This window comes from Oryctolagus cuniculus, chromosome 19, assembly GCF_964237555.1.
Source record: "Oryctolagus cuniculus chromosome 19, mOryCun1.1, whole genome shotgun sequence".
Taxonomy (NCBI): domain Eukaryota; kingdom Metazoa; phylum Chordata; class Mammalia; order Lagomorpha; family Leporidae; genus Oryctolagus; species Oryctolagus cuniculus.
In genome coordinates, this window is record NC_091450.1 from 61,072,296 (window position 1) to 61,087,356 (window position 15,061).

At 51.7% G+C, this 15,061-nt stretch overlaps 1 protein-coding gene across 1 annotated transcript in view; it reads right to left on the bottom strand.

Moving 5' to 3' along the window:
* LOC103347041 (trafficking protein particle complex subunit 9) overlaps positions 1–15,061 on the bottom strand; it is a 225,767-nt gene that overhangs the window by 194,149 nt on the left and 16,557 nt on the right. The window contains exons 3-6 of the mRNA XM_070063804.1: positions 13,878–13,963; positions 11,250–11,376; positions 8,838–8,970; positions 3,647–3,810 (exon numbers count right to left, since the gene is read on the bottom strand). Coding sequence (XP_069919905.1) covers positions 3,647–3,810; positions 8,838–8,970; positions 11,250–11,376; positions 13,878–13,963 — 510 coding nt within the window. The remainder of the gene's footprint in view (positions 1–3,646; positions 3,811–8,837; positions 8,971–11,249; positions 11,377–13,877; positions 13,964–15,061) is intronic.

The window sequence follows — 15,061 nt, forward strand, 5'->3', positions numbered from 1 at the left end:
ATTTATTTTATAAATCTGTATTTTGATTTTTGAAGTAGCATAAGACTTTTCCATATTATGAAGGTTTTCTGGGAGTCAACTAGAAAATGGGAGATCCCTCTCCTCTCTCTCTCTCTCTTTTTTTCCTCTCTCTCAGCCTCCTTTGCCTTTCAAATAAGATGAAAATAAATTAAAATTAAATGCCTGTGATAGTGGTTTGTGCTAGAGACTTGATATCTATATATGTACACATTCACACATACATAAACACATATCCCAGTAAGTAAATAAATTCTTAACCATAAGACCCAAAACTCTAAAACGACTAGAGGAAAGCAGAGGGAAAGGTCCTTGGCATTGATCTGAGCAGTAATTTCTTGGATGTGACCCCAAAGGCGTGGGCGGCAAAAGCAAAAAATAGACATATGAGATTGCATACAAGAAAATCCTTCTCCAAGCAAAGGAAACAAATGGGATCTCTCTGTCTCTCCTTCTCTGTCTGCCTTAACCTCTCTGTCTCTGACTTTCAAAAAAAATTAAACAATTTTTTTTGTAGTAAAATAGGTCAGGAAAGCAAGGAAGATGGAAGGGGGGATAACAGAACAGGATACTTTTCTTTCTCTGAGGTTGGTATCTGAAGAACGGGGGGTTATTCAGGGTGAGTGCAGATGCGTTAAGGGGCTGTGGGGGCCCTGCCGGGACCCTCGGTGCCTCCCAGCAGTCAGGCAGGAGCAAGAAAGGACACAGGGTGCCGGCAGGTTCAGCGGCATCAGGCACTGAGACCACAAACGCAGTCCTGTAGAGAGGAGGGTGCACCAAGCACCGCCACTACCAAAGCAAGCCTGGGTCCAGCACTTCGGTGCCTAGTACTGTCCCCCTGTGTCCTGCATCCTCAGGATGGCCCCAGGAGGGGAGAACCAGGGTTGACACTTGCGCAGCACCTGCTAAGTGACAAGCGCTGCTCTGGGTTCTCAGGCACGGGGGATGTCACAGTGAAATAAACATTACCAGAGCACCCACCCCGATAGCCCTCCTGTGGTGTCTGGGACAACTTCATATGGAGAAAGAATGTCAAGTGCCTCACACCTGGTGCATGAAATGAGCTCCAGGGTGGGAGCTCTTCCTAATTTAAGATAGAAAATAACTCTACCACCGGCACAAAGAAAGAAAACGTTGCAGGCACCAGAGAAGCATTCCATCCGCAGAGCAGGCATTCAGTAGGCTCAGTGGGCCCAAGGTGAAGCTGAGGCGAGAATGGAAATAGATGCTCTTTAATATCCACAGGCAACCTGCTGCTGTCACCATGGCCCCACACAGGAGCCTTGCACACGTTCCCAGTTTCTAGTGCTGGCGGTCATCTGTCACCACTGGGAGCCTTGACTTGTACAGCAAAAGCACCAGGAATTATTCCTTTTGTATATTCTGGAAGCATATGGTTTGTTTCCATTAATTTAATTCCACATGTAAATGTATGGCAGCTTGGGAGGAAACTAAGGAAAGAATGATGGCTTTAATTTTTCACTGGTAACTGTGTTGCTCTGAGATGGCTACACCGGGCAGTGTGTTACATGATTACAGTGCTTCTGCCTCCTAAGGGTGACTACACCAAAGCTGAGAATTAGGAGACTTTGGTCCTCCTGCTGGTTCCCCGCGCACCCGCTATGTGACCTTAGTTAGTCACCTCTTCTGCCTTTACTTCCCCTGTCCATAAAAAGGAGGAGAGTAACATAGACCCCAGCCATCCTAGGCCTAACTAGAGACAAGGGCCTTTGGCCCTTTGGGAGTTAAACAATCTATGGATCTTTCTCGCTCTGTCTGTCTTTCTGCCTTTGAGGCAAACGAAAGTAAATTTCTGGCCGGTGCCACGGCTCACTAGGCCAATCCTCCACCTGCAGCACCAGCACACCTGGTTCTAGTCCCGGTCGGGGCACCAGATTCTGTCTCAGTTGCTCCTCTTCCAGTCCAGCTCTCTGCTGTGGCCCGGGAGTGCAGTGGAGGATGGCCCAAGTGCTTGGGCCCTGCACCACATGGGAGACCAGGAGAAGCACCCGGCTCCTGGCTTCGGATCGGCGCAGTACACTGGCCCCAGCGCGCCAGCCGCAGCAGCCATTGGAGGGTGAACCAATGACAAAGCAAGACCTTTCTCTCTGTCTCTCTCTTTCTCACTGTCCACTCTGCATTAAGATTTATTTTATTTGAAAAGCAGAGTTACAGAGAGAAAGACACACAGAGAGAACTCTTCCATCTGCTGGTTCACTCCCCAAATGGCTCCAACTGTCAGAGCTGGACCAGGCTGGAGCCAGAAGCCAAAAGCTAGGAGCTTCCTCTAAGTCTCCTACAGGGACCCAAGCCCTTGGACCACCTTCCATTGCTTTCCCAGGCATACTAGCAGGGAGCTAGATCAGAAGTGGAGCAGCTGGGACACAAACCAACACCCACATGGGATATCAGTGCCACAGGCGGTGGCTCAACCAGCTACACGACAGTGCCAGCCCGAAAATAAATGTCTTTAAAGATTTTTAAGACCGACCAGGTGTGGGCAAGACCCAGTGGAAAATTAAACTCAGGGTAGGGAACAGAAGGTGACTGGGCTGCACGTCTGCCAATTGCCACCTGCCAGTTGCTATGCATGTCACCCACACCCTGCATCACCAGCAGTAAACACCCAGTGGGGCTGCCCAGCACACAGACGACAGACAAGAGTGTTTGCTCCCGGGGTTGCACTGGGACTTGCTGGGAAGAAAGCTGGGGAACTTTCTGGGGTGATGCAAATGTGCTGTATTATATCTTGATGAGGGCTTAGATTACACAATGACATGGGCCAGCATCTGTTGAAACTCATTGGATGAAACATGTTAGACCTGCACATTTCAGTGCATGTGCATTTTATCAAAAACATCGAGCACAGAAGCACTCACAGGTGCTTCTGAAATCCGGAACTTTAGACAAGATACTGGGCGGGGTGGGGGATGTAGGTAGGACGCCAGAGAGATGTGTTACAAGGCAAACGCAGCAAAATGCTAAGTATGGAAGCTACACAACAGGCACACAATTGTTTAGATAGGATTCCTGCAAGTCCGCAATGAATACTGTCCTGATAAAAGGCAGGAAAGAAAGGGATGGCTGACACGGGACTGAGTTCCAGAAAAGTTCAAAGGCACAGCAACAGCAAAGGAAACAGCAGCCCAGAAAGGTGGAAAAGCTACACCTTGGGCTTGGCACTGTGGTGCCGAGGGTTAAGCAGCCTCCTGCAATGCTGGCATCCTTCGGAGGTTTGCCCAAGTGCTTGGGCCCCAGCTATCCACATGGGAATCCTGGATGGAGTTCCTGGCTCCTGGCTTCAGCCTGGCCCAGCCCTCAAGTGCTGAATCAGGAGGCGGCCCTGGGCTGCAGGAACCATGGGATCGGCCTGTTCCTGTCTCCCAGTCTTCCACTCAGTAACCAGTCTGCTGAGGATCTGACCCCTGTTCAGATCCAGTAATGGGAACCAAGGGCACGAAGGGGTCAGCCTCATGCCTGTAGCATGTGGTGTTGGATCTCCACCCCCATCAGGACTGCACCAAACTAAAGCAAGCTTTGAGGTTTTCTGAACAGTAGCTGTGTAAAATATCACTTGTGCAAGGCAACAACGCAAACTTCCCAGGTCTGACACACTGACCACACCTACCCTTGGTGGGGAGCAGTTTGGAGGTGACCTGCAGTGTCTCCAGGGGTTCCAGGCCAATGTTTTCTAAGGTGACGGCGAGTTGATGAGTCTCCCCGTTGAACAGCTGCATAGACATGTTGGTAGATATCTCGTCACCAGAGGAAGGCTGCAATGAGTGTGCCGATCTAAACCAAAAGCAGGGAGAATAAACTGAAGGAAGAAACCAACGCTGTGCAGGAATGATTCACATCAGGGGCCGGTGCTGTGGTGTAGTGGGTAAAGCCACTGCCTGTAGCACCAGCATCCCATGAGTGCCAATTCAAATCCCAGCTGCTCCACTTCCAATCCAGCTCTCTGCTAATGTGCCTGGGAAAGCAGGGGAAAACGACCCAAGTGCTTGGGCCCCTGCACCCATGTGGGAGACCCAGAAGATGCTCCTGGTTCCTGGCTTTGTCTTGGTCCCAGCTCCAGTCATTTGGGGAGTGAACCAGCAAATGGAAGATCAATTTGCTTGCTCTCTCTCTCTCTCTCTCTCTCCCTGCCTTTCAAATACTAAATTAAAAAAAAAAAACTGATTCACATCAGGTAAAAGGACGACCACATTTTGGCATTTCAGAAATAGGAGCTAGAGAATCTTGGCTTTGAATGAGAAATTCGGGAGCCAACCATGCTGAGAACAAGTCAGGTTCTGTAAGCCAGGCATATGACGCGCCTCGGCTCCAGGCTCCTATCAGAGGCAATGTTTTTTCCCAAACCAAATCCTGAGAAAAAAACAGCACAACAGGTTGAGGCGATTTCCTATGTGCCATCTGTAACAGCGTTCCTCGCTCCTAGGTCAGGGAAGGAAAGCCGATGCACAACCTCCCTGCATGACCCCTGTGCAGCTTGCACATCAGTCCCTCCTGGGGGAAGGTTTCAGGAGGTAACAAAACTCAGCCAGGACTAATCACTGGCCATCTCGCACAGGAGGGTGTCCAGGCACTCTGTGCTGCAGGGGACAGGGGCAGAAGGAGGCACCCACAGTGCAGGAGCCCAGGAGCCATGAGGAATGGCGTCAGAGTGAGACTGCAGCTGGCACTGCTGCAAAGGCACACTCGGGACATGGCTCTGGGACCCAGCTCCCACCAGCAGCACTGTCCTCCTCAGCCCTGCGCTGGCCCCAGAGCCTTCCCAAGGCAGGAACGATGTTTCTGTCTGTTTGCTATCAGCTCCTAGCCATACACCTAGAGTCTAACAGGTACTCACTAAGAATGCACTGAACAGACTGATAAGCACCTCAACTCTGAACCTCCTGTGTGGCATATAAGAGCATTTCGTCAGTGTCTGCCCGAGCCCAGGACAGAGTGACCACTGTGTGTTCAGCGGCTGCTTGCTTGGTGCCTGGCCTGGTGCAGCATCTCTCAAGGTGCGGAATGCAGGGGCTGGTCTTGTGGTGTAGCAGGTGAAGTCTCTGCATGCAGCACTAGTATCTCTTAATGGGTGCCGGTTCAAGTCCCAGCTGCTCCACTTCCAATCCAGCTCCCTGCTAATACACCTGGATAAACAGTGGGAGATGGTCCAAGTATCTGAACTCCTGCCACCCACATAGGAGACCAAAATGAAGCTCCTGGTTCCTGGCTTCAACCTGGCCTTTGTGGCCATTTGAGGAGTGAACCCACAGATGAGACCTACCTCTCTCTCTCTCTCTCTCTCTCTCTCTCTTTCTCCAGGTGTGTGTGTGTGTGTGTGTGTGTGCGTGTTTCTCTGTAACTCTGCCTTTCAAATAAAAATAAATAAATCTTAAAAAAAGAGAGTGGAAGGAAGGCACAGCCCCATTGTGCCCACACACAAGCCATCAGGCCACGGGCCTAGCATCATTACTCCTGCCAGGCTCTGTGGCCCCCCAATGCCCACAGGGTTCTTCTCTTTTGCATGGCTGACCCACAGGGAGGCCTGTGTCCACTGTGCCATGCGCTGAACTCACTTCTGTCTCTGGGGAGCTGCCTCTCCAGGGCTCTGCATCTGTCCCATCCTGCTGTTCTCAGTCGTATTTCACTCCCTTCCTTACGGTCTGTGTTTGACCATGCTTTGTAAATCCCACACTTTCTATGGAGCCTTCCTGAACCCCACAAGAAAGGGTCAGCATCCCCTCCTCTGGTTCACATTACAGGAGCAGTCAGCAAATCCTAATGATCACACCAACCCCCTAAATCCCCCATACCCCCGACAGGGAGCTCTTCTAAAGGGTCATGGCCTAGGTCAGGGTCCTGGAGCACAAGGTGGTGTTCACAGATGCTGGTGAGTGCATTTCACCAGTCACAGGGACCTTTATAGCAGATTAGTTACAATCAACACCTAATTAATCAAGAGTCACTTGAAAAAAACATTCATTTATTTATTTATGTAAAAGGCAGAATTACAGAGAGAGAGAAAGCCCACTTCCATCCACTGGCTCACTTCCCAAATGGTTGCAAAGGCCAGGGCTGGGCCAGACCAAAGCCGGAGCCAGGAGCTTCTTCTGGGTCTCCCACGCAGGTGCAGGGGCCCAAGCACTTGGGTCATCTGCTGCTGCTTTCCCAGGCCATAGCAGGGAGCTAGATTAGAAGGAAAGCAGCCGGGACACAAATGAACACCCATATGGGATGCCAGTGTTGCAGGCAGCAGCTTTACCCACTACACCACAATGGCCAGCCCAGAGAAATAGGGGGCCTTTTGAAAAATATGTCTTATACCATTTTTCAGTAAGAGATAAAAGGCAGCCATCCTGGCCTTCAGTGCCCATGCTGAAGCATGTGTCAGGAGCATGCGTCAGTGCGTCTCCACTGCTCAGCTGCACCCCAGGTGTAAACGGGCCATATTTGGTTCCTATGTCAGGGCCCTGCTTGCCTGTCTTGCTCAGCGGCAGCCCAGGTACAAATGTGCCACATTTTGTTCAGCCACTTGCCAGGCAATGGGCATCCAAGTTCTGCCTGCTTTCTGGACTGTTACAAAAAATGCAGCTGTGAACATTCATATACAAGTTTCTGAGTCACTGTGTGCTTTCCTCGGCCTTGGGTAGACACCGAATTTCTGAGTCATATGGTCAATTTACGTTAGACATTTGTAGAAACATGGCAAGCGTGCAGGCTTCTCCAGCACCACACGTGGCTACCGCCTGTCTTCTGACGACAGCCACCCTGGCAGGTGTGAGCAGGAACCCCACACGGTACCAGATCCAGAAAGATTGATGATGCCACACACCTTTCCAGGTTGCTCGTTAGCTCCTGGGAAGTCTTTCATGGGGAGAGAGCTAGCCCATACTTCTGTCAACCTTTCTAATTTAGTTGTTTGCCTTCTTAGTTTGGGTGTTAAGTAGCAGATCCTTACCAGAGACATGATGTACAAATATTTCCTTCCAGCCTGTGAGTTGTCTGTTCATTTTCTTAGTGGTATTTCTGGAAGCACAGCAGTTTTTAATTTTGATGAAGCCCAATTTATCAGTGTTTTTTTCTTTGTGGATCTTGCTTTTGGTGACATGTCAAAGAACTCTTTGGCTAATACAAGGTCGTGAAAACTCTCACCAGCTTTCTTTTCAAAGGCTGGTGCTCTGAGCTCTCACAGTCAGGTCTGGGATCTGCTTTAGAATTCATGTTTCCTGCATTTCATTGCATTCCCCAATCACCCGATGCTTTCTCCACCTCTGACAAATGCTCCCAGCTGCCCACTGTGCATGGCTAATTCCTGCTCCCAGCCCCTCACGGCCACCAGTGGGGACCGGAGGGCAGTGGCCATGCTGGTTCTGCCTTCTCCCTCTCTCCTGCTGAACACAGCCTCCCTGAGCACCAGGCCCCAGAATGCTGGGCCCACGGTTTCAGCTCTGGCACCTGGCCCACTGCCTAGCAAGCAACAAGCATGTATCAGACACACAAACCAGTTAAAACCTTTTAGAAAATCTCAAACATCCTAAAAATAGCCAAAGGATGTCCAAGAAGTGTCACCCCTGAGGGCAACAACTGAGAACGGCCCAAATCCAACAGCAAGGAAAGGGCGGTTATGCAGTCCTGAGATATCCTCAGGCTGTCCTTTTTAAACGCAACTAAAACTAAAACCAGGTTTTTAAGACTCTGTGAAAGTGTGAGGAAAAGCTTATTAATGTGATTTCACAAAAACTCATCTATGACACCGTGTTCAGACAAGTGTTTTCTAAAGTGGCAGGAAGCACCTCCAAGCATTCACAGTGACTGGCTCCAGGCCTCCTGACAGCCACTTCCCTTTCTCCTTTATGCTTCCCTGTGATGCTGAAAATCTAAAACAAAAACAAAACAATCCCATATGGGTACCAGTTCGGGTTCTGTCTGCTCTTCTCCAATCAAGCTCCTGGCTAATGGCCTGCGAAAAGCAGCCCATGTGTTTGGATCCCATGCCCACATGGGAGACCCGGATGAAGCTCATGGTTCCTGACTTCAGCCTGGCCCAACGCTCCCCGCTGCGGCCATCTGGAGAGTGAACCAAAGGATGGAAGAGCTCTCACTCACTCTGTGTGTCTCTCCCTCTCTTTGTGACTCTTTCAAAGTAAATAAATATTTCTTTTAAAACTAAAATAAGGGCTGCCGCCGTGGCTCACTAGGCTAATCCTCTGTCTTGCGGCACTGGCACACTGGGTTCTAGTCCTGGTCAGGGCGCTGGATTCTGTCCCAGTTGCCCCTCTTCCAGGCCAGCCCTCTGCTGTGGCCAGGGAGTGCAGTGGAGGATGGCCCAAGTACTTGAGCCCTGCACCCCATGGGAGACCAGGATATGTACCTGGCTCCTGCCATCAGATCAGCATGGTGCGCTGGCTGCAGCACGCTGGCAGCACCGGCCATTGGAAGGTGAACCAACAACAAAAGGAAGACCTTTCTCTCTGTCGCTCTCTCACTGTCCACTCTGCCTGTCAAACAACAACAACAACAACAAAAAAAAAAACTAAAATAAAAGAATTCTGTCAAAGAGAAGAGTGATTTTTTTAGATGCCCTAAGATCCTGACTGTTTTTGGAAGAATAATTTCACATTTGGTCCTAGCCTTAGTATGGGAGATCTTGACTGCTCTAATTTGCTCTGGGCAAAACGGATGAACTACTGTGGACTCTCAAGGCCCCCTCCTGCAGATTCTGGGCCTGCAAATTCTGGACGCATGCAGAGCCTGTGCGCCTCACGAGGGAAGGCTCCCCAGGGCTGCTTCCTGCCCGTGGCTGGACACCTGTGCTCACCGGGTACCTGGGCAGGGAGGTGCTGATCTGCAGTCTTGGCAAAGCGGGGATGACTTCCACAGTAGAGCTGCTGGTCTTTATTCCCGGGAGGTGGTCCAGCAGGCAGTCACTGACAACACCAAAGACGGAGGTGTGGTAACCTGGGACACAGGAAAGTAGAGACCTCACAACTCCCAGCAAAGCTCCATGCCCCGTGTCCACCTTCCTGTCCACTGCTGAAGTCCCCAACCAGCAAGGGCAACCCTGCAGAAGACCTGGGTCCTGGTGCTGGCTCCGTTACCTGCCAGTCCCTGCCCACAGCCTCAACATCCCTCGGGCTCCTCCTTTGTGGTGGGGGTTACAATGGCCCCTGTACTCCCATCCCACCAGGCTGACTGGGCCCAAATGGGAAAGCTCCTGTAAGCCATCAATCTCTGCACAACCCGTAGTCAGCATCTCAGCCCGGGACTCACTTGCTTTTCAGATTTATCCATCTCCACAGTGAGGATGGCAGTTAATATTCCCTCCCGGGACATAATGTAATTTAATGAGTATTTGAAAAATGCTTCAGAACCTTCTGTTCAGAGGCGAAAGTTCAAGAGCCAATTATTATTATTGCAGCAGCTTTGTGATGGGGTGAACTGGCTGTGTGTGTGTGTGAGCACTGCCGTTTAAGATGAGCAAATTTCCCACTGGTGAGATAAGCACTTGAAACTATTCAAGCAAAGCTGTAGAACGGCTTTTGAAATTTACCTAATTATTGTCAACAGCATTTACTGTGCAACAAAATGAAACCATACCCAGTGGCTCGAGGCTCAGGTGACAACCTGCCTACACTGTGTGAGCCTGGGGTGTGCTCAATGGAGAAGCCAGCATGGCTTTCAAGGGCTCCCGGGGCCCCAGCAGCCTCCTCGGTCCTCCTGAGGTTCCTGCTGGCTGGGAGCTGCTCTCTCAACACCACTCCAGCTCACCCTCCCTCAGAGGGTGGGCTTGTCAAAACACCCCTGCAATGGGCAAAACACTATTCTCCCCACAAATCCATACCTGGAACCAGAGTTTCTCGCATTTGCCTTTCAACAGGAACCTGATATATGTTTTGCCTGCTGAGCAACCACTATTTTATAATTCCTAATTAGAATCAGGCCTTTCCTTACCATTGCTGAAAATGGCTGTCACATAATAGTCTGATGACAAAGACTTGGGGTCCACAATTACTGTGCACAGCAGTACAGGGTCAGCCGTCTAGCTTTGGGCACAAGACACACCAAAGAACAATGCCAACTGCTCTGCACAGAGATGCACAGCTCAGGGACCACTAAGTCCACACAGGTAGTGGAGGAAGTGGAAAAGGATAGGGCACTTGCAAGACAGCAAAGGTAGAGGAACAATGTGTAACCCAGCAGGAAGGCTCGGCAGAGGAGCACAGAGATGGACCACACAGGGCTGGGGAACTCGGCCTGATGACGAGGGAAAGTGACTCCCACTGGTTGACCAGGATGCCTTCAGAGGAGAGAGAAGGGTCTCAGAGGAGAGACCGCTTTGGGGAGGGGAGGCAGTACATTTGGGTTGGACATGTAGAACACGCATGTCCCACCCGCTGGACACCAGGGGGATAGCTGGGAAGTGCTGGGGCGCAGGCCAGAGAAGGGTACCTGACCCCAGTAGTGGTCAGCAGTCTATAGGGCTGTGAGGCAGAAAAACACTGTGGGGCTGGGGATACCCTCACCAGTGGTGATGTACAGAGGACAGAGAGGAGGACAAGAAACACAGAGTGAGGAGCACCTGTCAGAGGGCTGGGCTGCAAGGGGACACCTGCACGAGACCAGCAAGACTGCGGAAGAAGGGCCAAAGAGACCGCGGAAAATCTGGAGGGTGTGGTGTAACCAAGGCTGGAGGACACAGCTCTCCACATATGCAGGGTGGCAAATGAGCACTAAAGCTCCAAGCAAACCAAACCACTGGTCCCAGGTTTAGGTAGAAAAATGCCACTAGTGATGCCACAGACAGGTGTCCTGGTGAAGGGATAAGGGTTAAACTCAGGACGCGGAGCGGTGCAGGAACGTGGCACTGGTGGCAGAAGTGACTCAGTGTGCACAGCCAACTCTCCCAAGAGATCCAGCAGAAGACAGGGGCTTCCTGAGAGCACATGGGACATCGTGGCATCAGGAAAGGTCAGGATGCAGAGCTAGGAACTAAGCTGTTGGAAGACTGTCTGGAGGAGGAGGCAGACAGAGCACAGGAAGGGGCCCCACCCAGTGCAGCAGGAGCCTGGCAGGTGCCAATCACACTCCAACAACTTGCACCACATCCCAAGGAAAGGCAGTCTTTCCCCATCCCTTGATGGACGAGGACTAACGAGATGGGTGAGAGGCTCTGGACCCTGGTGTACGGAACAGCAGTGTGGCAGCCCCTCAACAGCAGCAATCAGAAAAGCCCTTACCGTTCATGGTGATCGTTCCAGTCGTCTGTGGGACCCCTACGAGTGTCACCAGGTACAGACCAGACTCGGCTGGAAGGGAGAGCGCTGCGGGGCGCGACTCGAATTCCACTCCACTGGTCAGCAGCCCCTGCAGCAAGGCACAGAGCAACGTGAGCAGGACCAGCCTGCACCACACACCTGGCAGCCCAGAACAAGGCAGTGGAAGGCTGCGGCTTCTTAGAACCCACAGAGAACTGCAGAGACCATGCACACGTGACGCACGGGGCAGTCAGATCAATAGCCGCTGTCCTTGATTTTGGTCCTCTCTTCCATGTTTCTGATGTTTGCTTTGCTTTCTTCTTGTACCAAATGGGAATATGAACACAAAGGAAAATTTTTATTTATCTTTTTTTGAAACACTTATATTTATTTGAAAACAAGAGGGAAACAGAGACAGAGAGATCTACTGTTTTACTCCACTAATGGCTGCAATGGCCGGGGCTGGGCCAGGCCAAAGCCAGGATCCAGAAGCTTCCTCCTGGTCTCCCACAATCTAAAAGACATCAACAATCACCAGTCAACTATTGGAAAATAAAATGTTTAAAAAAATTAACAAGACACCAAAAATTCCAACTATCTTGGAGCAAATCTAACGAATAATGTGCAAGATTTCATCACAGTTACAGAACCCTGCTGAGATAAATTAGAGAACTCAAGACACAGAGAGTCCTGCCCTGTTTGTGGGGTTCCGCTTTCCACAGTTTGCAGTCAAGGCAACCCTCAAACTCTCAGATCCAGGGCCGGCATTGGGGCATAGCAGGTAAAGCCTCTGCCTATAACACCAGCATCCCATATAGCTGCTGGTTTGCATCCTGGCTGCTCCACTTCTGATCCAGCTGCCTGCCCATGTGCCTGAGAATACAGCAGAAGATGGCCCAAGTGTTTGGGCCTCTGCCACCCATGTGGGAGATCCAGACAGAACTCCTGTCTTCAAGCCTGGCTCAGCCCTGGCTTGGGCGGACACTTGGGGAGTGAACCAGCAAATGGACTCTGTGACTCAACTTTCAAATAAATAAATAAATAAATAATCTTTAAAAAAAAAAAAAAACCTCTTTTATCTGTGGCAGGACAAGGCATGTAAGTGGGTATGCTGAGAGGAAGGTTGCAAACATGGAACGCAGGAAGGCAAGATGCCGGGCCTCGGTGTGAGTTCAGGATGTATGAAACCTGCATGCACAGATGTGTGCGTGGTGTAGACAGCTGGGTGTGTGGAATGCACATACACTGTGTCTAACTCTGTGCACAGGAGACGCCAGCAGCAGAGACACTCTGGGGGCAGTGAGCACGCCTGCCGCCCACATGTGAGGCAAACGCGTGAAGTGATCTGCGTGTGTGAGTGTGGAGGGGGTGTAGTGAGCAGGGCACACTCAGTGAAGCTGATCGCATGCCTTTCATCTCTAACAGACACACTGGCCTCTCTGTCTTCTTAGAACAATCAGGGCGGTGTGGCCACCGCTGCCTGCCTGAAATGCGGGTAGCGTGTGCACGTCTGAAGTGTTCCATAGTCAGCTTTTGACACAGCACCATGGTATGCTGGCTATATCCAAGTGGTGGTTTTCTCTTGTCTAAGTCTCTACCCTTCCTGATTTGTTAAAATATGTAATTTATTACTTTTAAACCAGGTAAAAATGCTACTTTTAAAATGAAAAAAAAAATGTATAAGAAACAGCAGCAATCATCTGACACTTTAACTACTTTGTGGTAAATTCCCCCCTTGGATTCCAAGAGCCAGACAGCCACAGCAGAGGCTGACCATGGCCATGTCCTGAGGCCAGTGAACCCTTGTGCAACAGTTGGGGGGACACCGGTGCTCAGTCAGTCTCAGGACTGCTGGCTTAACACAGGCTTGGGGAGCAGTCACATGCAGCAGGGCTGCCCAACAGTCCTGGCTTGCGGAAAACTGTGGCTCCACCAGGCAGTCTGGCCCAGTCAGCAGGGGCGTCTCTCCCAGGCAGGCGCCATGCATCCCCAACACAGCTCATTGTGTTCACACCAGGGATAAGGCCTATAGGCCTTTGTATCCCCCGGGTCCCACGCACCCTGTACCTGGCACAGGGCATGGCCCTCAGTGAGACACCAGCAGGAAGAGCCTGGTTCTCACCTGGAACACCAGTTATGAAACTGGTCGCAGTACAGAGAACCTTGGGAACGGATCCCATGGTAGTCTGAAGGCAGCACAAGTCCCCCAAACAAGCATGGACCAGGGCGTGAATCTTCCACACCCTACATGGTGCAGTAACACAGCACCTCTCTCTACAGCTCCCCCTGCACCTCAATCCCTGTGTCACCTCACAGCAGCACAACAATCTCCAGTAAGCCCCTGTGAACTCCAAAGTGCTGACTTCCAGTCTCATAGCCAATGGGCAAAGCTCAGTGCATGTACAAGCCCAAGGTTGCTCTGTGCTGTCTACTCGGCAGCAAGCATGAGACACGGTAATGACAAAACATGGACTTCACTCACCAAACGCTTACTATCTTGGGCAAAGCAGACATGTGTGCCAGAATTAGTGCCTCTAACAGTAAGCAAAGTTGCATTTTAGTGACATGCTGGGGTTCTCGGTCACAGAGGCCCCTGGCGGTGGTACATACCATGTTCTGCACTCGAAGCTCAAACAGCATGGGGTTGTACACCATCAGCTGGACTTCACACACGTCCCCTTGAACCCACTGGAAATCTAGACACACACACAAAAGAACCCTGGGGTTAGCAGGTAGTTTTGAACTTCTCATGGGGTTTCAGATCAGCCCACTGACGATTTTCTTCCCACAAAGGTGGTGGCCGCCATGCCCATTGTGAGGCGGGAAGTTCACAGCTTGGTGTGCCCTGCTTTCTCTGAAACCACGCAAAGCAAGGTATTGCCACTGTCCTGACGCTACACACAGGGTGCCTCCCCCGCCCTCTGCAGGCTGCGCTCCTGCTGGCACCCCAAGGCCACCTCACAAAGCTACAGCTGGACCTGGTGTGGTCCCTTACAGCACACAGCACCCCAAGGGCCCACAGGCTGTCAATTCAGGAAGAAGGCTGGGGTCATTGACAAGAGGTCCGGAGTGTGGGTCACCTGTGCCCCCCAAGACCACGACTTTTCCACCCAGCCCACCTCCTTGTCAGTTGTAACTCAGCAGCCGCTTGGGGAGACAGAACTCTGAAATAACCCCAAGACTCCAAGCAACCCCAAAACAACCCCAAGATGACCTGAGTGTGAACATGATGACCAAGCCACATGACAGAACACAGGTGAATGGTTCCTGTAGACTTAATAGAGGTCCCCAACCAGCTGACCAAGTTCATCAAAAGGGAGATTGCTCTAGATGGGATAGACATGATCAAGTGAGCCCATAAAGGGGTGAGACCCCTCCTGGAGGGGTGGCCCCTAGGAACTCAAGCCAGCAGCACAGGGAACTGAGGGAGGGGCTGGGGGCCAGCAGGGGTGAACAGGGACCTGAGGGAGGGGCTGGGGGCCAGCAGGAACAAGGACCTGAGGGAGGGGCTGGGGGCCAGCAGGGGTGAACAAGGACCTGAGGGAGGGGCTGGGGGCCAGGAGGGGAATGGGGACCTGAGGGAGGGGCTGGGGGCCAGCAGGGGAACGGGGACCTGAGGGAGGGGCTGGGGTCCAGGAGAGGAATGGGGACCTGAGGGAGGGGCTGGGGGCCAGGAGGGGAATGGGGACCTGAGGGAGGGGCTGGGGGCCAGCAGGGGAAGGGGACCTGAGGGAGGGGCTGGGGGCCAGCAGGGGAACAGGGACCTGGGGGAGGGGCTGGGGGCCAGCAGGGGT